Source organism: Vombatus ursinus, unplaced genomic scaffold (assembly GCF_900497805.2).
Source record: "Vombatus ursinus unplaced genomic scaffold, bare-nosed wombat genome assembly UNPS02014941.1, whole genome shotgun sequence".
NCBI lineage: Eukaryota > Metazoa > Chordata > Mammalia > Diprotodontia > Vombatidae > Vombatus > Vombatus ursinus.
Genome location: NW_020954719.1, coordinates 1,235,485 through 1,259,723, shown reverse-complemented (window position 1 = coordinate 1,259,723; position 24,239 = coordinate 1,235,485). Strand labels below are relative to the sequence as shown.

The 24,239-nt window shown below is 37.5% G+C and overlaps 1 protein-coding gene across 1 annotated transcript in view; it reads left to right on the top strand.

Moving 5' to 3' along the window:
- The window catches only part of LOC114029697, a 45,686-nt gene extending 21,958 nt beyond the window's left edge, over positions 1 to 23,728 (top strand). The window contains exons 7-9 of the mRNA XM_027844311.1: positions 6,692 to 6,731; positions 17,182 to 17,293; positions 23,642 to 23,728. Of these exons, the coding sequence (XP_027700112.1) occupies positions 6,692 to 6,731; positions 17,182 to 17,238 (97 nt within the window). The 3' untranslated portion in view covers positions 17,239 to 17,293; positions 23,642 to 23,728. The remainder of the gene's footprint in view (positions 1 to 6,691; positions 6,732 to 17,181; positions 17,294 to 23,641) is intronic.
- Positions 23,729 to 24,239: the final 511 nt, after the last annotated feature.

Genomic DNA, 24,239 nt, shown 5'->3' with positions numbered 1-24,239 from the left:
TAATTATTTTACTTGAATGTTCAATTTATTCATAATTTTTTCTCCATTAAAAATGAAAATGTTTAGAAAAATAAAATTTTCCACAAGTCAAAGGCTACCTTGCCTGTATCTCAAAAGTTTTGCTATGTTGTCATTTTCTTTGGGGAAATTCTCTATTGGTGCTACAGTTTTTTCTTTGACTCACATCTTGTTTAAAATTTGATTAGTTTAATCCTTTCTTAAAATTCTCCTTGTTAATTATTCTCTTTATTGGGTCCTGTTCAGTGAGGGATGCGTTTAGTCTTTGTCTTTCTGTATGTGTATGAGTTTTTGTGTTACAGCACATGATCAGTTTTTAAAAATTTTTTTTATTAATTTATTTTAATTTATAAACAATCACTTCCATAAGCTTTTGAGTTTTAAATTTTTCTCCCCCTCTCTCTTTCCCTACCTCCCTCCCCAAGACGGCATGCAATCTAATATAGGCTATACATATACATTCCTATTAAACATATTTTCACATTAGTCATGTTGTAAGTAAGAACTAAAACTAATAGGAGGAACCTCCAGAAAGAGCAAACAAAGCACATCAGAAGAAAAAAAAATAGCAAATAGTATGCTTCGATCTGCATTCAAACTCCATAGTTCTTTGCATGTGGATAGCATTTTCCATCATGAACCTTTTAGAGATGTCTTAGATCCTTGTATTGCTGAGAGGGGTTGTCAGTCATCACTCATTGTGGCTGTTACTATGTACAACAGTCTCCTGGTTCTGCTCACTTCACTCAGCATTAAACCATGTAAGTCTTTCCAGGTTTATCTGAAGTCTGCCTGTTCATCATTTCTTATAGCACAACAGTGTTCCATTACATTCATATAGCACATTCATTCACAATTATGATTACTATCTGTGTCTTTCTCTCCATCCTCCCTCCCGATTATGCTTTTTTTCTCCTTTCTCCTTTTCCCTCCTCACTAATGTTTTGTTTTTGACCATGGCCTCCCTCAGTCTCACCTCCCTTCTGTTAGCCCCTTCTCTTTTCTTTCCCCTTTTCCCTCCTACTGCCTATAGGACATGTTAGATTCTGTGCCTAACTGATTATGTTACTCCCTTCTTGAGCCAAATCTGATGAGAGTAAGGTTCAAACAATGTTCATCTCTCTCCCTTCTTTTCCTGTGATGTAGTTTACCCTTGTCTGCCACCTCCTTTCCTTTTCTCTCAGCACATTTTTTTAGTTAGATTAGATTAATTCACTTACTTGGATCCATTTAACCCACTTGATTAGATTTTTTTCATCATTACATCAAAGTCAATTTATACCCACCCCCTTTATGTATACCCCTTTGACATTTTGTGATAACAGTACAGTTCTCAAGAGTTACAAGTATCATCTTCCCTTGTAGGGATGTAAACAGTTGCTGTTATTAACAAAATATTGTATTTTTCTGTCCCATTTACCTTTTTATGTCTCCCTTGGGTCTTGTATTTGAAGATCAAATTTTCTGTTGAGCTCTGGTCTTTTTATCAAGAAGATATGGAAGTCCCCTATTTTGTTGAATATCCATCTCCTCCCCTGAAAGATCATGCTCATTTTTGCTGGGTAGTTGATCCTTGGTTGTGATCCAGGCTCCTTTGCCTTACGGAATATGGTATTCCATGCCCCACAGTCTTTTAATGTAGAAGCTGCAAGGTCCTGTGTGATCCTGACTGTGGTTCCATGATATCTAAATTGTTTCTTTCTGGCTGTTTGCAGTATTTTCTCTTTGACCTGGTAATTTTGCACTTTGGCTACTATATTCCTTGGTATTTTCGATTTTGGATCTCTTTCAGGAGGTGAATGGTGGATTCTTTGTATGGCTATTTTACCCTCTGGCTCTAGGACCTCAGGGCAGTTTTCCTTTATGATTTCCTGAAAGATACTGTCCATGCCCTTTTTTTCATCCTGATTTTCAGGTAGACCAGTACTTTTTAAATTGTCCCTCCTGGATCCATTTTCCACGTCAGTTGTTTTACCAATGAGATGTTTTACATTTTCATCTTTTTTTTTCATTCTTTTGTTTTTGTTTGACTGATTCTTATTCTCTCATAGAGTCATTAGCTTCCATTTGCTGAATTCTAATTTTTAACAAATTGTTTTCTTCTATTAGGTTTTGTACCTCCTTCCCCATTTGGCCAATTATATTTTTTAGGGACTTGTTTTCTTTGGTGTACTTTTTTTTCCAGTTGACAAAATGTATTTTTTAAGGACTTGTTTTCTACAGTTAATTTTTGTCCTTCCTCTCTCTTGCATATCTCTTAGTTCTTTTCCCATTTGTTCTTCCATCTCTCTCATTTGACTTTTAAGATTCTTCTTGAGCTCTTCTAAGCTTCGAAGCTCTTCTAAGAAGGCTTTTTGGGCTTCAAACCAGTTCATATTCCCTTTTGAGGTTGCATATGTGGGTTTGTTGACAATGTTGTCCTCTTCAGAATTTCTGCCTTGATCTTCACTCTTCCCATAGTAAGAATCTATCATACATTTCTTTTTGCTTATGGTGTTTGCTTATTTCCTGGCCTTTAAAGAGACTGGGCTCTCCTGTTGGGGAGCAGAGCACACTGACCCACGCTTCTTGTGTTGGGAGCCTAGGCCCTGGTGGATGGCTTTGTGTGCTGGGGCCTCCGATGTTGGCAGTTGGAGGCTGTAGGATTCTGGCAGCTTATGTGGTGTTGGACTGAAATCAGCAACACTGGAGCTCTAGGGGTAGGATTGGGTAGTGTGGCTCCTGGAGATTTCCTGCTCACCCAGGCCTTTCCTTCCATTTGCTTTCTTCAGCTCCTTTTAGATGGGTATTGTAGGGTGTTTATCTGCCTGGGGCCCCTTAGAGTGCTGCTTCCCTTAGTAATTCTGAGGCACCTGATGGTTTTCTGAGCTGGTTTCCACTGGTTCCCCAGTCCTCAATAAGGCACTCAGGGGTCCAGGTGTTGGTGTTTGCATGCTCTACCACCTGGGTTTCAGGATCTCCTCCTGGTATGCTGAGGTGGGGCTTTCTGCTAGCTTGCTGGGACGCCTCCCATTCTATACTGCTCCCTTTCCCCTGGGATAAGAGGCCCTTTCCAGTAATCCCTCAAGCTACCTGGGCTACTGGGCTGCTGCACCCCATCTTTGTTCTGGTTCAGCTGTTCTAGGGGTTTTCTTGGGGTGATATTTTGGGGGCTTTCAGGGGTTAATAAGGGAGGGTAAGAGAGACTCACCTCTTACTCCGCCATCTTGGCTCCCTCACTATGAACTTCTTAACTGAGATGAAGAAAAGGACTTGTATAGTTATGTAAAGTACAGAATAAAATCAGCCACAAATAGAATTAATTAATTAATAGAAAGAATTAAAAATAGTATTACTTAAGAGATGGAATCAATTTGGTTTTCTCAGTGTTAAAATTGTATTTTGTTTTGATTTCCCCTGACACTCCTCTCCCATAGTATAAAGTAACAATAGTAGAAACTAAGATTGTGAAAAGGAAACCAAAAGTCACTTACAAACTGTCCCGTAAATTAAGGGAGAGTATAACAGTTATTTGAAACCAACTAAATCTGTGCTTGATTTGTAAACCTCAGGTAAACTCCAGATATATTGGGCGAGACCTGCTGAACTCCAATAAGCCTTATGCTAATGAAGTAACTATAAGGTGTGGCTGATAACTTTGACGTGACCCTGAGGTGGCATTGATGAGAGAGAAAGAGTCTAGTCCTCACCAAAACCCTATAAAAATGAGGCCCTATATAGCCTTTTTCCCCCTTTGCCAGATTCATAGTGCCAGAATGCTCTGAACTCCAGTCCGTGATTACTTAAGTGGCTCTCTGTGCCTCTTCCTCCTATCTCTGTACCATTTGCCTCTGTATTCTCTGTGCTTTATTAAAGTGTGGTTGAAGCATTACTCCCTGCTTGCAGCCATCTTGTTCTTTTCCCATCTAGTATCCAGAAAACTGGGCTTGGCTGCTCTCCACTTGACCCAGAGATTCCCTTGTGGTCTCATTCGCTTAGTCACAATAAATTCCCCAAATTAATTAGCAATTCGAGGATTGCATGTGAAACTATGAATCTCTGATGTGTTGCTAAGGGGTCCTTTAAACTTGTCTTTTTGAGTTGCTGTGTTTTCCAGAAACACTGGAGCATGCAGGAAGCCCTGAATTTATCAAGGATGAAGCTCCCCCTGAGGATACATAATTTGTTGTTGTGCCCCATGCTAGACTCTGTGTGTTTCCTTGGTTGGCAAGGCAGGAAGCAACCAGTCTGTGCAAGGCTGGGGTAATGCTTGTGCCCCTGGGGTCCTGTGCAGATAAGCAGAACCTCTTATCTTCATAGTCTAGACTCTAACAGTTCCCAAGGGATAATAAGAATGAGGCTTTTGCAATCACCTTGCTCCTCCCTGTGGGGAGTGGTCTTATCTTTTTTCACACCTTTGCTGCACAGTTCCCCCTCCCATGTTATGCCCCTTCCTGGTATCCCCTCCTCCCTTTGTCATTCTATTATAAAAATATAAACTTCTGTAAAGACTGGGAACCCTTTGGGTTCCACGTGCATATTCTTTTCTCTTTAATAAACCTGGTTTTCACATAAGTCTCATGATGTGATTGCCTGTCGACAGTGTATAGCTTACTTTTTAGAGACATATATAATAAACTTAACATTACTTTCAAAGTTGTTCTGCTTGTCAGTTTCCTTCTGATTTTCTCTTCTGTGCATTTAAGAAGTGCTACAACTGCAACTTAGAGTTTTAGAGAGTTTATGATGCAATAATACTCCACTATGTTCTTAGACTATAATTTGTTCGGCCATTCCTCATTTGCTGGCCCTGCAACGCCTTCATTTCCAGTTCTTTGCTACTACAAAAAGAAAATGTTGTACAAATGGGTCCTTTTCTTCTTTCTTTGATTTCTTTGGAGTATAAGCAGATATCACTGGGCAGATACTACATATAGCTCAGTGACTTGTTTGTTTTTTGTGAGGCAATTGGGGTTAAGTGACTTGCCCAGAGTCACATGTGTTTGAGGCCACATTTGAACTCAGGTCCTCCTGACTCCATGTTTGAATTGCTCTTCCTGTATCTCAGGAAGTTCCTAGATATCCACTGACTGGTTTAGCAAACTTCATTTATTAGGCAAGGTATTTAAGACTCACCCCTTATTGGTAAGGGTTGGGGGAGGGAAGAAAAAGAGTAGGGGCCTGGTCATGATATGATTGTGATGAGGTTCAGAGGTGTCTGGAAAGAATTAAAGAGGCAACTATTCTCCTAGTCAAGAGAGCTTTATTGCCTCAAAAGCAGCAGGCTAAGTCCTTAGGGGTGCTAGCAGCTTGAGAAGAGGCAGGGGCTTGCTTTTATACACAAGTTTTGGACACTCAGCAGGGGTGGGGGGTATGCTTCTATGTGGGCAGTTAACCACAAGGAAGAAGAAGCAGGTGTGCTGGGTATATTTCAAAACAGTTCAAAGATGTCAAAAAGCAGGGAACTTAGCTTGCAGCATTCAACGATCTGGTCACAAACCATAGAGGTTAGTCACATACAAAGTTTTGGCTAGTGTAACATGGTTTTCTATTAACAGGCAAAACCTCCTGTCGCTGGACTGATTTAGACAAAGCTCTCATTGTTGTGAGGCAGAAGTCAGCCTTATTATTTGGGCTGCCTCTGTGGTCCCTTTCTACTAAGTCACTGTGAATCTGGCCAATTATAGCCATTAACTGGTTGGTGCGGTGGGTAAGAGTTCTGAGCCTGAAGTCAAGAAGATCCAAGTTCAATTAGCTGTGTGACCAAGTCACTCTCTGTGCCTCAGTTTCCTTATCTATAAAATGATGATAATAATACCTACTTACCAGAGTTGTTATGAGGATCAAATGAAATAATATAATGCACTTTAAAAAGTGCCCAGCACACAGGAGGGGCTATAATATAAATGTAAGCTACTATCATAAGGACAGGGACCCAAGATTCTGGGCTCTCGGGCAAAGACATACATCCCACTGTATGCCAAGCCACTTCTTTGCTTGCCTGTGAGATTGAAGGGCTAGAGAACTACAGCCTGGTATGTCTTTGTTGATCTTGAGTTATTATGGTACTTCTTAGTACCTTACCTGAAATCTCGTACTTTTGGGGGTTAGTTCCAAATTACTTTCCAGAAAGACTCGACATTTACAGCCCTACTAGCAGCAGTCCATTATTGTTCCCATCTTGAAAAATTGCTGTTTTCCTTTGTTGTCAACTTTGCTATTCTAATGTGAAGTGGAACCTCAGAAAAGATTTTTTTTTTGGGTATCAAAATATTCTTCAGTATCAAGTATATACAGGACATTTTCAGAAAGGTATAGAACACTACTCCCCCCTCCATACAACTAATTTGATAATCACATTTTTTCAGGTTTGTCGTGGGATTTTTTTTTTTTTTTACATCATCTGCAGTTTTTCTTGCTTTTAATTTTTTTCACTTTTATTTGGACTCAAACTCAAAGATTGTTTTATAGGGATAGGTACTGGGCCTCTAATTTCTTGTTTGTAAGGAGTTCCTGGTGAGGAAGTTTCTTCACCAACTGCAACTTAGAAGTATTGGGAGTTGCCTGGAATGCGTAGAGGTTGTGACTTGCCCAGGATCACAGCCTGCCTTTTTTTTCTTGTGTTTTTTTTATTCTGAGTGTTTTGTCTTTTTCTCAATTCTAATCCTTTTTTTTTTTTTTTTTTTTTTTTTAGGCAACTGGGGTTAAGTGACTTGCCCAGGCTCACACAGCTAGTAAGTGTCAAGTGTTTGGTCAGAGGTCGGACTTGAACTCAGGTCCTCCTGACTTCAGGGCCGGTGCTCTATCCACTGCGCCACCTAGCTGCCCCAGTTCTAATCCTTTATGACCTCTTTTCAGCCTTTGAAACTGAGTATTATGCTCTTCTTGACACTCTCTTCTCTCTAGTTTTTTGTGACACTGTTCTTGTTCTCATACCTGGGTGATTGCTTTTTTAGTTCTTATCCAGGTCAGACTCTCTAACTGAATTCTCCCAAGACTATCCTTCTGTTTTCCGTCTATACAGTATATTATCTCATCATCAGTTCCCATAAATTCACTTATCATCTCTATGTAGATGACTCTGTGATCCAGCCCTAACCTCTCTTTTGGCTCCTAGTTTCACATCTCCTACTGCCTGTTAAACAGCTGGATGTCCTATAGACATCTGAAACTCAGTGTGTCCAAAACTGAACTTATTATCCCTCCCACTCTTCCTCTTCCTAACTTCCCCGTCCTCCCAATCACCCAGGGCTGCACCCTAGGTGCCATCATCAGTTCACTTTCTGTCACCCCACATGTCCAATCAGTTGTCAAGTCCTGTCATTTCTACCTTCGTAACATCTCTTGTATATACCCCTTTCTCTCATCTGATACTTCCACTACCCTGGTGCAGGCAGGCCTTCATCACCTCACACCTAGACTATTGCAGTAATTTAATTAGTTGGTCTTCCTGCCCGTTTCAGTCTATTGTTTATTGAACTGTCCTATTTATCTTTCCAAAATGCAAGTCTGGCCATACCATCCCTATTCCCACCCTCACCTGCAGTTAAGAGAGGTAGCTAAGGATGTTGAAGAGATTTTGAGGGGGCTGCTAGGTGGGGCAGTGAGCACCAGCCCAGGAGTCAGGAGGACCCGAGTTCAAATGTGGCCTCAGAAACAACATGTAGTAGCTATATGACCCTGGGCAAGTCACTTAAGCCCATTGCCTAGCAACCTCCCCCCCCCCCAAAAAAAAACCATTTTGAGTAGCAAAGTTGAAACAATCTCCATGATGTGTGTTACATAAAGATACTTGATTCTAGGAGAGTTTGTTTCCAATATAGGAGACAACACAGATAATGGAGACAATTTTTATGAAGAATGGTAAGAAGCTGGCATGTTCAGAGGGGATGAATATATAATGTCCCCAAAATATTAATACTGTAATCTTTATTATAAATACAAGTCTGCCAGAAACAGTTTAAAAAATTATCATTATTCTAAATCCAAGCATTCAATGGGGGTGGGGAGTGGGGGGAGGAAGTGTTCAAACTGACAGTCCCCTTATGTTCTTGGATATCTCTCTAAACTGAAGATATTTTGAAATAACATAGGAATCTTAAACAAGAAAAATTTCACAATATGATAAAACTTAGTTAATACAGTTTAAGGTTAATGTTTAAATAGGACAGTAGTTATTTAACCTTTTCAGAGCATCCTTTGAGACTCATTCTTTTAAAACTAATGATTCCTTTTTGACAACTACCCTAAAGGACTCTTCCCCAGATGGTCACTGGTGACATGAAATAATCAAAGAGACTCCACCCTTTGATCAATATCCCAATCCTTTCAGTAAATGGAGAAGAGTGTATTGATTAGTTATCATTACCCCAATCTCCTCTGGAGATGGAAAAGGCAGTGATCTTTTCAAAGTATTTCTCCTTTTAAGTCTTTTTACGTTTTCAGAGACCTTAGTTATCCTAGAAATAAATTGGGCAAAAGAGAATGGGGGGGAAGGATTTTAATATACTTCCACATAAGGCTAAAAAGAAAAGTTTTGAGAGAAATTGGAAATGACTGTGAATGGCGAACACAGATGTCTATCAAATTTATAAAAATTTATCAGATTTTTGAGGTGGTGGAGAACCACAAGAATTGGAGCAGGGGTTTAGAACTGTTTTAGGAAAATGACTTGATTGCATGGAAGACAAATTGGGGGTGGGGGTGGGTAGGGAGAGACTTGAGGCAAGGAGACCAAATTAGGAATTTGTTATAATAGTCCAGATAGGAGGTGGTAAGGGACTGAAGCAGGTCGGTGGCCGCATGAAGACAGTGAAGGGAACACATGCAAGAGATAGTTTGGAGGCAGAATTGACAAGACTTGGCTACTGATAGGCTGGACAGTGACAAATTGAGAATGAATGAATAAAAAAGCCTTTATTAAACCCTTACTATATGTAGAAGCTAAGTATTAGAAATAAAATATTAATTATCAATCCTACTTTCAAGGAGTTCGCATTCTATTTTAATTTAGAGAGAGAATGTAAGAGGCTTTTTTTCTAGCTTTTTCTACTTTCACTTAACCACTCCTTTAATTGGGATAGGTACGGTTGTTTAGGAACTCACTGTCAGTTTAAGTTTTCTGCAATTTAGAGTTTGAGAGTTTGCCTGGAGCAGTGAAAGGTTAAGACCTCCTAGCTTCAAGGGGGCATCTCTATCCATATTAACTACGTCACACTGCCCCTCACCTTTTTTCATATTTTGCAGAATCTTGCCAGTATTCAAAATCAAGCTTTGCACACGCCCTTCTCATTTCTGAAAATCCTTCTTTGAGATCTGAGAGAAGTCACTCCATGTTTATTCAGTTCCTTTGTACCCAGTAGCTGATTTAAGCCAGCATTATTTTAGCAAACAACTTCTAATCTAGGTATTTGAAGTATGTAAGACTCTCTTGATCATAATCAGTTTAGTAAACTACTGATCACAGTCCCTTTGTGACTGATGAAGGGGAAGGAGGATCTAGTCTAGCAGTGGACTGAAGGGCTGGAGAATAGTATGCTTCCATGTCTGTGAGTAATAAATTGCTTAACTTGTAAACCTTGGGCCTTTGTATTTCTCACCACACATTCACCAGTTATATCAGTTATCACAAATTTTTTCTGTAAATACTTGAGGATAAGGCTTTCATCTTTGCCTGTAGACGTGGATTCATCCAGGACAGCTAAACACTCATATTATCTCCCTACTGCAACTTAAGTAAGATAAGAAAATCATACATTTGTAATTAGAAATACAGAATTAAAATGACTGGTTTTTAAACTTATTTATTTTAATTTTGTAGGAAGGCTATAAATCATGTCACATTCTAAGAGCAGTAAGAAAAGATCCATACGAGAACACAGCTTTTTATTTTTTGTCTCTAAGAAATATAATTTTAAAACCCCACTAGAAAGTGTACCATTCTCAGTACAATCAAAACTTAGGTAAAATGAGAGAATACAAATTAAGAAAATTGAAATCCACTTCAAAAACAACAAAACATATTTGCAAAAATACAGGAAGAGGGTGGAAACTAGTTACGTTATTTCAGAACTTGTAGGTAAACATCAAAAATGTGTTAGTGAAAGGTATTACAATTTTTGTACAAATATATATGTTGGAATTCTTTGCCGCCCAAAAGTTAAAACTTCAGAATATTTCATTATCGTGAACACTGTTGCTGGGAAAAATTAATGAAATTGCAGCTGGTGTTAAGGGCAACTTAAGTCAAAGGTGGAAAATTGTTAGACATTTTCAGTTGAAGTCAATGAAAGTACATTACTGCAGTACAGCTTAAGTAGTTTGTATTTATTTGCACATGTGAGTGAAGAATTGCTTTATAATTCTTTTTATTAATAGTGAAGATGTTTTTAAGGAATTACGTGGATTTGGAGAAGAAAGTACAGTTAGTTATCCCTTTCACATCAAGACTTTCCCCATTGCTGTTTCGATATATCATGGATTGGCATGAGAAATTAAATGGGAATTTTGGGGGGAGTTTTGTGGAAGCTGCAGACTTCATGCAAAGGTCAGCAGACAACATGGAAAAACTCAGAAATGCATACATATTGGTGTAGTATTGTATAATAGCAATATATTTTGTCTTTTAATACCATAATAAGGGCCAAAAAGTTTTATGCTGACTTTTTTTTTCTAAGATCGCAGGGGCACAGCGCCCCCCTAATCCCCTCAATGTGGAAGGTACAACTATACTGTAGAGTAATACATTTTTATAATAATAATAATAATAACTACAATACATATATAATAATGTGTGTTATATACATATATAATAATAACTATATTGTATGATAATGGAATATTCCATTATCAAAATGACTGTGTGTGACTATGGTGCAACAGCAAGCACAGGAAAGACAAATGAATTTGTAGTTAAATTATTGGCTAGGCAGAATGAAGTTGCTATTGATAGTAAATTTTGTTGTGTTAACTACATTATATACCAGGAAGTTATGTGTTGAAAAGTAGTGAAAATGGAACATGTGCTGGAGTTTACGGAAACAGTTAATTTTTTGCATTGTTGAGGATTGAATTAATGACAATTTACTTTATACTCTTGGAAATTGAAAATGAGTAGGAAAGTTTACTTTATTACACAGAGGTTCATTGGCTTTCCTGTCATGGTTTTGAAGTGATTTTGGCAACTTTACCATGAAATCACAATTTTTTTTTTACAAATAGAAGGAGTTACCAGAACAGCTTAATAATAGGAAATTAAGAAATGGTTCCAGGATTTGGCTTTTATTGTAGATATTATGAGATGTTTAAATGAATTGAATTTAAAACATCGGGGTTGAAATTAGATTGTAACATTTATATAATACTGTATTAAAGCATTTAAGAAAACTTGGTGTTTGGAAAAGGCAACTAACAAAAAATTGTGATCTGACATTTTCCTACACAAGTATGCCTCAGCTATTCAGGAATTAATATTTGAGTATGAAAGGTAATTTCATTCAAAATGTGTGAAACCTTTTTTCTACTCAGCACTGCATTTTCTTTTGATGTTGAGAAAGTGAAAAGTAACATTCACAAAAACTTAATGAAATTTAATTTAACAGTGCTAAAAGCGTACTGAAGCTAATGTTCCAGATTTTTATTTTTACTTGCTAAGACATTTTGTTGAAATGGGTGCTTATTTTCTGTATGAATCTTAGCAGTGTTATTTTCATGCCTGTAGACAATTAAGACTTCACATAGGGCAAGATCGTTAAATGAGCATTTATTATTCATGTCGAAAACTTATTGAGAAATATAACAAAAGCGTTTCCATAAAATTGAAACAAGCACTAGAAAAGTAACTAACTAAAACTGGATATAGCCAGTCTTATCTTATTTTGCTGGTAGAAGTCAGTAAGGTTAAGCTTTATTTAGAGTATGCATGCTTAATAGGTTCATAAATACTAACTTCTCTACCTCTGGGCAGAGTTAAGATGTCATTTTCTGAACATGTGATGTATGTAGGAGGAGAGACATGTCAAGGAGTAGTTGTGTAACAGGCATGCCTGAAAGTTGTGCACTCAGGAGCACTCAGCCAATGAGGAAACAGGAGGTACTCTGTGGCCAGGATTAGAAATAAATAGTGAATTCTTGCTTTGGTGTTTGTTAGGACACTTGGTTTTACAGCTGCATAATAAACTGGGCTTTTAACTTCATCCTTCCTGAGTCTAAATGAGTTATTTCTTACACTTGTCACAAAAGCTTATACCCAATATTGATAAAATAGTTTCTGGCTGAAAATTCCAAGTTATTAGCAAATAATGTTGAATTAATTTTGAATCTTTTTTGTAGTGATATGTTTTGTAATGATTTTGCATCTGTTTAATATTTTTTAAAAAGTATGCTTTTTATGTTTCTTATATAAATGCATATGCATTGAAAAAAAATTTTAAATTCTTAATAATAATGTTTCTTTTTATATATTAGTTATATCTAGTTCCTATCTGATTTTAATATGTTGATGAACTAATAAAAAATGTAAACAGATCTAAGTCATTATGTGACCCATAGTGATCCTTATTTATTATCTAATGACCTTTGTTTCTATTTGAGTTTACCATCACTGTTCTAAGGGGATATTGGGCATTTGGGGGAGGAGATCGATTGTGGTCAGCCTAATCTGGACTGGTTCAATCCTTAGAGTCCCAATTCTGGAATGTTGAAGGGGAAAGGGACACATAACAGCAATCTCATCATCTTGGAGATTACTTCAACTTTGATACTGTAACAATAATTTTGATAACCCTACTCAGTTTGATCAGTATTTGCCCAGTTTATGATGATTTTTATGGAGATCAGTGATGTTAGGTTGAAATTGATAGCTATATTGTTAGATTAAACATGTTGGGACCAAATAACTTTATTTGTGATATTGATATGTATTAGAAATATCTATCATGCATGTGACTGTTATAGAGATATTACATTTAACCCTGGCGCTTGTTATTGCTACATCAGCACCTATGCATCATTATCACTGCAATCTTGTAATATTTCTACTCACCCACCATTATGGTGGTGAGTATCCATTTCTAGGATACTGCTGACCAAAAACACCAGATATTTACTTTCATGTGAAAACCTCTGCCAAGGTGTCAGGTAGAATGCCTGCTGACAAAGGGATTATGATTAATGTGCATGCCCCTCAACCAATCATAGTTTTTTCCCTGATTCTGGTGTTAACCAGTCATAAAATTGTACTGGCTTATTCTCTTTTTAGTGTGTTCTCGATCTGTATAAATACTGGCCACTCTCAAGCAGTAGGCATACATGACTGTGAAGAATTGTCTTGGATCTCAGTTGCTTAGGGACTGTAAGTCTCCCTAAATAAATTGATTATTGTTCATACCTCAGTTGCTTGTTATTGCTAATTGGAAATTTTGCAGCCCACAATACTCAAGACTTCATCAGCCCCTTCAGTTACTTCTCCCTTCTTATTGGAGGGCTGGAGAGTAGAGCAAAAAATTGCTATTATAGAGGGCTTAGAATTTTTGAGCCATCTCTCCATTTCCCATCAACTTCTCTACTGGTTTCAACTCCATGAACATTATGCCCGGCTGCCAGGTACCCTCTGGTGTTACCTCCCTCCCCACTAGGAGATTTTAAGTTTCTTGAGTGCAGGCTGCCTTCCTTCTTTTTTGTATTGCACTTAGCACAATGCCGGGTATATAGTAGATGCTTAATAAATGTTTATTGACTGGACTGTTGACCCCAAAAGCACAGCAAATGGGTCAGTAGTCAACTGTTGTGGTCCTACTTATCAAAGAATCAACCTTTGAAAGCAGGACCACAACAGAAACCCTATTTAAGACACAATAAGTGGTGTAGCTAAGCCAGCACAGGAAAATTTGACTTAACACATTAAGCAGGGAAAGGCGGACCAAGGAAGAAGGCTTTTTAGTTTGACATGACATCCAAAGAAATGCCTCATAGTTTGGATGTAGGATGAGGAATGATTTGATCAGAGAAATCCATAGTATTCACCCATTGGTTTGATTTAGGGTCATCATCAAATTCTAAGACCTATTAGGTATAGTTGGTAGCACCAATGTAAAACAGCAGTCTCTACCTGTAAAATGGAGGATGGAGCTGTAATGGAAGTCTTTTATCCCTAATATTGTACATCTCAATTTAGAAATGTGTCTGGGACTTGAGGAATAAGGGGCTTTGTAAGGTATTTGTTATTTTTCAGCCAGTGCCACTACCCTTGCTATTCTTTGAATAAGACATTTCTATTTCCAGACTCTGGGTCTTTTCAATGGCTATCCCCTGTGCCTGCAGCGTTCTTCCTCTTCACCTCTGCCTTCTGGATTCCTTTGATTATTTTGAAACTCAGTTCAAATTCCTTCTTCTGCAGTAGACCTTTCCCCATCCTTACTATAGTTAGTGCCTTCCCTCTGAGATTATCTCTCCTTTATGTTGTGTGTGTATGTATGTGTATGTGTGTGTATTTATATAGTTGTTTCCATATTGTTGCCTCTATTAAAATATGAGTTCTTTAAAGGCAAGAATTTTTTGTATCCCTGGCACATAGCAGTCATAGTATAAATGTTTTTTTTGACTGACTGCTTGTAATCAAAAGGGGATTACAGACTTTGACTTTAGGTTTAAGATACAATGAGGAATACTTGGTACAAACAAGTAATTGGGTTTATTTGATAATGCTTAAGGCTATGGAGAAGTAGGAATTAAAATAATGTACATATGCCTATGACCTAGTGAATCAACATAGAACAAAGAAAGGATAGAAATAAACAAAGAAAGAATAGATACAACACCAAACCAGGGGCCTGATTGGGAAAAACCAACAGAGTGGGCGTTCCCATCTCTGAAAAGACCTCCAAAGGTGCCTTTCCCAAGCGGCCCCTTTTATATCTATGTAAACCATGGGAAAACAACCTTAGAACAAAGGGGAAGGTTGGCCAAAGCTCCAGATGCCTGTTTTTTATGTATGTGTCCAAGGATGGGCCAGATCCTTGGACACACACATATTTCTTCAGATAAGAGTTGTTCCGCCTGGGTAACATAGTTTGTTTATTCTTTGATGTTCTATTCCCTTGGTGCTCCCGGTCACACATACTAACTTTAAATTACATCCCTTATGTCAGGTCAGAAGGTAGTCATGCGAGGGACTGGGGAGGATTTCCTCAGTTTCCCTTAACACTGCTGTAGGCTTTAAAGTGCCCTACCAGTTTTTCTTTGAAATACACATAGGAAAGCTGGGCTACTGCCACCCTTCATGTAGCCTTAATCTGAAGTCCTTTGGGGCATTAATTCTTCCATTTTCCTAAAGTTGTGACAATTTTCCAGAGGTCTCTGGGAGATTTGCTGGATGGGAGTCAGTTCTAGACCCATCTGTTATTCTTGAACCTCAAGCCTAAGGAGTTATTCCCTAGTTTAGTTTAGCTAGTCTTTGGGTGTTTTGAATATCAAGGGCTCTGGCCATCTTGACTGTGTTTTCTTAGCTAAGCACTGGGGAGAATGATCTGGCAAAGGAACTATAACGTACAAAAGCGGCTTCAAGTTCCTTCTGAAATTTAATGAACTCTTCAGTGCGTTTGGCAAAGTTCTAGGCTTGAATTTTTCAGCTCTTTTTCTGAAGAGGATATATGGGCACCCCTAGAGTTTCACTTGGGCTTGGAGTGAAGAAGCCAGTAAAGAAAGTTTTAGGAACATTTTAGAGTAATGCTTAAAGGAGTGGCCTCTGGGTTTCAGTGCCACTGATCCAAGTTTGAAATGAGTCTTTGAGGGGAAGCACTGGGAGAATACTAGTAATGGAGAGCAACAATAGTTAATATTAAAAGGAGGAGGAGGTAAGAGGTTCCAGACTATCTAGGTCAGGGCAGGGAATAGAATACTCTTACGGTGAAAGGCAAAAACAGAACGTTTTCCTCTGGGGCTGTTAATGCAGTGAGAGAGCTGGTTCGGGAGTTGGTAAGAATACGAAGGCTAGAGTCCTTCCAAACAACAGGGCTTTATTATCATAAAAGCAAACTGAACCAAGCAACTCAGGATACTGGTTGGGTGGAAGGGAAATGGGGACTTGCTTATATTGGAGCTGAAGGGGGAGTGACTTATGGAAAGTTGCTATGGCATAATCTTTGCTATGCAAGCAAAAAAGACTTGTGCCTGCGCTTTATTGGGTCTTCTGGGTGGCTATCATGAAATAGCTATATTGTCACTCTCATCAGAGTCCCTTCATTATCGTATTCATGAGATGTTAATGGGGGCTTTGACATCACATAAGTTACTATCAGGCAGTGAGGAATCTCCTTGCACTTGCTTGGGCTTGGGAAAGTCACTTGACCACAGGGGCGCTGGTGATAGGGTGGTGAGGTCGCCTATTCAGCATATGGGGGAAGTAGTTGTCTGCTCAGCATATGGGGGAAAGGGCTAAGAAAACAAGGGAAAGGGTTGTCTAATCAGCATATAGGGAAAGGATAGGACCTCACTGCTCTGGGGGGAAACAGGACTTTGCTGTTCCTACTGCATTAAGACTAAGGCATAACTGAGGATTCCTAAGCTTTCAGATTCAAGATTCTTCCTTCAGACTCTTAATGTCAACAAGATTTTTTTCTGTGGCTCTTTGAGGCCCTTCAATTTTGATGGGATATATTGTTTTGCAGCTTCTTTAAAAAAAAGAAAAAGCTAGTCTTATTTTCTTCAGGTTTCAAGGTGCCTTGGAGATAATTTTGTCCAAATTTAGGATAAATTAATCTGGGATCACCTATTCCAACCCTGGGTGAGAAAATTAAAATTACTCTTAGCAAAAAATTTGCAAAGTTTTGCATTATAGAGTGTACATAAAATATGCCACTTTCTTTGTGGGGGCAGGGATAGTTATACTATCATATTTCACTTGGGCCCTTCAGTGTGCAAGGTTCTACTAAATCAGTGCTTGTCATTAAGATTTTGGCCTCTTTGGTTAGAATTTCTGTGATTGGCTTGGTTTCAAGCCCTCCTCTTCCTGTGATGTGGACTAAGATTCCTAAGGAGTCCTAAGTGTTCTGAAACTAATCTTTAAGCATATACATGTACAGATGTGTTCCTATAAAGGTTTTAGGATGCAACCCAGGATTGTTGGCTTCTGCTGGCCATACATGTAGTGAACTTTAAAGGATGTCTCCTTACCATCTTGTATTGCAGCTGGAATCCAACATAGAGAATCTCTTCTATGGGTATGGAGTCACTAGTCGTCAGTAATCTCAGTGGAACATCCAGAATTGCCGATGTAAGCTAAGACCACGTGCTTTGGCAGGTAAGTTGTTCAAAGTTTATTGCTAGTGACTGTGAAATCAGGAAAGGTTGTCCAATAGGAGAGTATTCTACCAAGCTATAGAGTGTGGAGTATGCAGTTAGAAAGCAAGGAGTTCTTTCTTTCCTTGAACAAAAGTTCTTGTCTCAGCAGTTCCTATGGCTACAACATTTCTGTTAACTACAACAAGAAAACGTCACATTTGCCCTCATCTAGTCCCTAATTTTCCACTGAGATAGTTTTCCCAGAGCAGTAGAGCCATCTGGCCAAAATACAGTTGAAGCTATGGGGAGCAGTGAATGATTTCTTAAAGAGCAGTGCCGCAGAGTTGTACCAGAACTATCATTTCTTCATTTATATCTATAGTGCACATGGAAAAGTGCTTGTATTGAATTTGTTGAATTCATCTGGTTCTCTTTCTTAGAAGGGAGTTTTGTACTTAGGGTCACTAAAGAGATAAAAACATTTCTTTATAAATTATATACATTTTTTCAGTCAGCCAAAATCTACCTTCTCTTCCTCCCTTGAGAAAATAATCAAAACCTAATTACATTATGTATAGTTGATCAGAACAAATTTCCACATTTACCATGTCCAAAAAAAAATATGTCTTATTCTGCATTCTTGAGCCCTTCACCTCCCCATCAGGAGGTATATACTATGTTTCATTTTGAATCCTCTGGAATCATGGTTAGTCATGATGCTGGTCATAATTGTTTTTCTTTACCATGATGTCCTGTATAAAGTTTTCTCGTACTGCTATTCATTTCTCATTGTGTGAGTTCATACAAGTCTTCCCAGGTTTCTCTGAAACCATCCCTTTTATCCTTTCTCACAGTACAATAATAATTCTGTCATATTTATATATATGTTTAGCCTTTCTCCAGTTCATAAGCACAACCCTTCAGATTCTTATTCTTTGACACCTCAAAAAGAGCTATAAACACTTTTATACATACCTAGTTTGTTTTACTTAGGACTTATCTTTCCCTTAATCTACCCTTCTTCTAAGTCTCCCTTCTTCCTTCTCTTTCCCTCCAGTTGTATTTCTGTGCTCAGGTGTGTGTGGGTTGTGGGGGAGTGTGTGTGGGTGTTTCTTCCCTCCTTTGAACAGTTATGATGGGATCGAGATTCAGGTGTCAGTGGTTCCCTCAATCCTGATCCTCTCCTCCGTGTTTGTTTACTCATTCGTGCGTTCTAATTATGTAAGACAGTTTTCCCAACCATTCCTTTCCCTTCCCTCTCCAATATAGTATTCTTTGCCTCTCTTTCCATTCTTTTAAGATCATCCAGATATAACAGAACCACTCCTGGGTATTGTTTAATTAGTTTCCCTTTATGACCCCTTTATGTTAGTGTTTCTCTTAAGTTCACTATTTGAACTTCAAAGCTTCACGATATAGCTCTGGTCTTTTCAGTAGGAATGCTTGGAAGGCCTCTATTTCATTAAAGGTCCATTTTTCCTGCTGTAGCATTATACTCATTTTTGCAGGGTAAGTTATTCTTGGTTATAAGCCCATATCCTTTAATATCCTGTAATAACAAGCTCTCTGCTCCTTTATCTAGCTGCTAAATCACGTGTTATTCTGACTATTGCTTCTTGATATTTGAATTCTTTCTTCCTGGCTGCATACATAATGTTCCTGGGGTTTTAATTTTGGTATTTCGGCAGGTGACTGGTAGATTCTTTCTGTTTTTATTTTGTCTTCTGCTTCAAAGAGATCTGAGGAGTTTTCTTTTAGGATGTTTTGAAGTAGAATGTTTAGGTTCTTTTTTCTTCTTTTTTTTTTTGGGTCATGGCTTTCAGGGACTTTGATTTTTTAAAATTAGTTTCTCCTTGATCTGTTTTCCAGGTCTGTTTTTTTTCCCCATGTGATAACCTTGCCCTTTTTTTTTTCAATCTATTGACATGTTTTACTATTTCTTCTCTCATGGAGTCAATAGCTTCTAGTTTCCTAAATATTTTATATTGTCTGTAGTTATTTTAAATGGAATTTCTCTTTCTACCTCTTGCTACTGGGCTTTGTTGGTCATATGTAAAAATACATCATGATGATTTGTGTGGGTTTATTTCATATCCTGCACCTTTGCTAATGTTGTTAATTATTTCAAGTAGTTTTTTAGTTCATTCTGTAGGATTCTCTAGGTATGCCATCGTATCTGCAAAGAGTGATAGTTTTGTTTCCTCATCATCTATTCTAATTCCTATGATTTCTTTTTCTCCTTATTGCTAAAACTGACATTTCTAGTACAATATTGAAAATAGTGGTGATAATGGGCATCCTTGTTTCACTCCTGATATTATTGGGAAAGCTTCTAGCTTATTCACATTTCAATTAATGCTTGCTGATGGTTTTAGATGCTATTTATCATGCTACTTAAGTCATGTCATCATCTTCCTCATGTCATGGTCCTCTTCAGGAACAAAGGACAAACCACAACCTGTAAGACGTTGGTGCCCTAATGGGGACCCAGCTGGCCAGTTCCAGTTGGGCAACTCAGCTTGTCCTTTCCTCTCCTCCACTCTCCTCCCTTCCCCTCCTCTTCCCTCCCTTTCCATTGTTCTGCCCTAGGAAAGGTAAATTTTCCTATATAAATAATAAATAACCTACTTAGTTATCTTGGGGATTACTGGCTAGATTCCTTAAAGATCATGCCTTAAACCCAATTCATTCTGGCTCTTTGATTGGACAGTAATAGGTCCTTGTAAGCACCACTTAATGGATTGTTTTTTGGGTCTTTCTGGCTTAGAGTGAATGTAAATAGTAATTGTTTATCTTTCAGCCAGCAGCCCTGAGGGTCTTCCCCTCCTTGCTTGATTTTTTTTTTAAAAGGGGCCACCCCTTGACTCCCTTCTTAAATAGCCCTAATCACTGAATGGGCATTGCTTCAGTCAGAGTAAGGAACTGGGAAAGACCTTAGCTTAAAAAGGCGAAGGTCATCCACTTGGGCCATCTCCAGTTATCCTGATCTATATCTGGCCACTGGACCCAGATGGCTGTGGAGGAGAAGTGAGGCACAGCCCTCCCTAACATCTAGTTCAGTCACAAGTCATGTCATTGTCTTCCTGATGTCATGGTCGTCTTCAGGAATGAAGGACAAACCACACACCACAAAATTTCCTTGAGGTTGCCAAATGCTCAGAACTGCAGCCTTAAGTCCCCTACCTCCTCTTGCTACCTTACCCTGTCAGTAAACCTCTTGCTGAATTATCAATCTGTTGGGTAGAGTGCTCAATTTATAGGAATGCTATACCTCTCCAGACTCTTCCCCTAACACCATATGATGAGAAGTCGAAGATCAGGAGGGCAAAGGAAATGATACCTCCTCCATCAACATTTAAATATGACAACCCATTCATAGACATACACTTAAGTCACACTTCTTGTTTTGTGCAATTGACTTTAAATTATTTTGTTATTCACATATTTGAATAATTATTAAAATGTTTTTTTGATGAATCTTCTCCAAATTTTCACTTTCCCTTGTAATAAAGATTTTAAAAAGGGAAAAAAAATGTCAGAGAAAACTAACAACATGAAATTAGTCTAACATGTAAATTAGGATTAGGGTGTGAGCTCTCCCCTATAGTGTAGAGGAACAGTGAGTAAAAAGGAACCTATATAATGATTGAATTTTACAATGGAAGCAATATTTCACAACCAAAGGGGAAGGTGTTATTTCATCTCTTCTCTGGGGCCAAGATTCATCATTATAATTACTTAGTATACAACTTCCTTTCAGCATTTTCATTTGCTATAGTTCTGTTTGTTTCCAGATCATCAGTTCATACACATTTTCCCAGATTCTCTGAATTCTTAATAGTCATTTTTTTTCCTTGTGGCTGGATATTCATATATTAATAAATGGGCACCTACTTTGCTAGTGATTGCTCCTTGAAGGAATATATCCTAGACTGGGATGTGTGGATCAAAGAGTAGTTTTTCACACGTGACTCCAAATTGCTTTCCTGAACCATTAGAGCAATTCACATCTGTACAAAAAATGTATCTACCATGGCCCTTCCAACATAGGTGATTACATCTTTCATCCTTGGTAGTTTGGTAGTAAATATGTGGTAAATTTCTCTGATTAATAGTAATTTGAAGTAATAGTTTTCATTTACAATCATTAGCATTTTTCATTTCTTTTGAGAATCACCTGTCCTTTAGCCACTTAACTTATTCAAGAATGGATTTTAGTGTTAGAAATGTGCCAGTTGCCCATAGATATTGTATATCAGGTTAATGATGTTTGATGCAAATATTTTCCCCCTCTTCTAATTATCATCTCCTTTTATCTTCTGTTTATGAATTCTCCTAATAGGCACAGTTGTAAAAAAGAATCTAACCTGTTCTCTTCTGATTTTTTTATGGTGTGACCTTTTATGGGTTTATTGGAGCCATCTTTCTTTTAATCTTTTTGTTGAAATCATTGTACTCCTGTGTACTTTCTTTGATTGTTTATTTCAAGTCTTATGATACTCTGAATTCCTCATTTATTAGTTCTTTTGGCATAATATTATGGACATTTGTTTTCTTTTTAAAAAAATTTTTGGCTACCATACATATTTTGATGTATATGAGGCCTTTCTTTCTTTGACCTTCTTAGTAAAATACGTCTAGTGGTAGGCTCTCTGGATCAAAGATTATGAATAGATTAATATTCTTATCTCTAATAATCCCAAATTATTTTCCATATTAGTTTAACTAATTCACAGTTCCACCAAGTTTATTCAGATGTCTATTACCAAAGACATTGTAACACTATTTTGTCTTTTATCCTTTGTTAATTTGGATATGAGGTAAAACCTAAGTTATTTTAGCATAAATTTAATTTGGATTGGTTGTTAGTCTTATTTTGTTTATTATTCCCTATTTGTTGTGGGTATTAGGCTTTGGTTGTGATACTTGATGCAAAGATTCCCTCCTTTTTATCACATTCCCTTTTCTTTTAGCAGCCTTAATATTTGTGCAGAGGGCTTTTGATTTTTATCCTTTATGATAACTTCTATTGTTTAAGAATTCTTTGATCTGAAAGGTCTTATGCCCTGACCTTTATGGTGTTACCTTTTAAATTTAGATAATGATTCCTTTATGAATTTTTCCTGGTATGTATTAAAAGATCTGGTCTTTTCAGCTAACTGATTGTAACTTGCCAGTGCATTTAACTTGGAGGTTTTTCTTTTTTTCTTTCTTTTTTTTTTTGTCATGGACTTTTCCTCAGAACAATGTTTTTAAATGTATAAAACAATACATAGAGTTACAAAGGAAGCTATTCTATATTTAAAAAAATATTATATCTAAATAATTAAAAATATCTATTCTATATTTTAAAAAGTATTTTAAAATACAATATAAAATATTTTTAAAAACTAAATTCATGACTCTTGGGTTAAGAACCCCTGATTTAGTTAGATAGGCTGGGCTCATAGGATATTGTCTGATCTGAATAAACTTTCTCTAAGCCAAACAGTGGAAAACATTTGTTCAACCTGTTGTAAGCACATGTTATTTTTAGCTTATTTGTTTTCAGAATGTTTTGTAATTAGATATTGTTCTCTTACTGACTCACATATATGATTATATACTTTGCTTGTCTAGTTATTTCTCACAATCTAGTGTAAAAACCTAGATTTGCTTGTGGGGGCAGCTAGGTGGTGCAGTGGATAGAGCTCTGGCCTTAGAGTTAGAAGGCCGTGAGTTCAAATTTGGCCTTAGACACTTGACATTTACTAACTGTGTGACCCTGGGAAAGTCATTTAGCCCCGATTGCCTCACCAGAAAAGAAAAAAAAAAAGATTTGCTTGTACTCAGGATTGAGGAAGAACCTGTTTGCAACTTATGCCTTTGTGGCTGCTGCTACAGAAATTATTCTTCCTTGCACCTTATTCAGACACAAACAAATGTAGTAAATTTCATTTCTTCCATAGTAGACATGACACTTTTCCCTATGGTCATGTCCATACTGTGAAGAAACATTGAAATAACTTTTGTGTCAGGACCTTTTTAAAAAGCAGTAATTTTGATCTTCTGTGAAACTTATTTAAAGTGATATTTACCTTATGTTTGTTCTTTACCTGTCCTTTATCAGGACTGAAAGGTTTTTTTTTTGTTGTTGGGTTTTTGTTTTTTTTTTAATGTTGGCCTTATTTACTATTTCCCCTGTGTTATTGTTTCACAAAATAACTAGTTTCAGGATCCTATGATAGGGAAAATGGTGGTAATGGAGTCAACAAAATTTGAATCTTTATATAGCAACCAGTTTTTTCCTGGAAATTTTAGTTTCTTGTCATAGAAGCTCTTTAAGAAACAATTACTGGAAAAAGAATAATTTTTACTTGTCTTTCAGATTACTGGTATTTAAAAAACAACTGATGTGGACCATACTGGTACATCTTCAAAAGAACAATGGACTGGAATGCCAAACCAGAAGATAATGCTGCTCTTCCATCCTTTTTAGAAAGTCAGTCAGGTTTTCTGAGAAAAGCCTTAAGTCCACATACCTTAACATCGCAGAGTTCTTGTAACTATTCTAGAAATAATCAGGAGGCATTTGTTTGCCCTAACAATAAAAATGCAACTTTACAATCATTACAGTATCAAAATATTGAAAGTCCTAAAAATCCTCAGCAAGCCTCTCACCCAGATATATCTAGTAGGGTAGTTATCATCCCAGAAACCTCCACTGAAAGAATTCCTTTTTCACAGTTGAAAGTAGTACCAAATCAACCAGATCAGAGTTCACACAGATCACTTGGTGCTCCAAGAAACTCTTGGTTAAGTTCTTCAGTGAGTGATTCTGTCTTTTTTAGCAGAGGATTGTCTGGTGGGACATCTCAAACTAGTGTTGGAGGTAGTGTACATAATGCGCTTAAATCTCAGGACCAGTATGTCTCATCAAATACCTATACTATGCAGCTACAGATGCTTTCATCTAATTCTTCAAA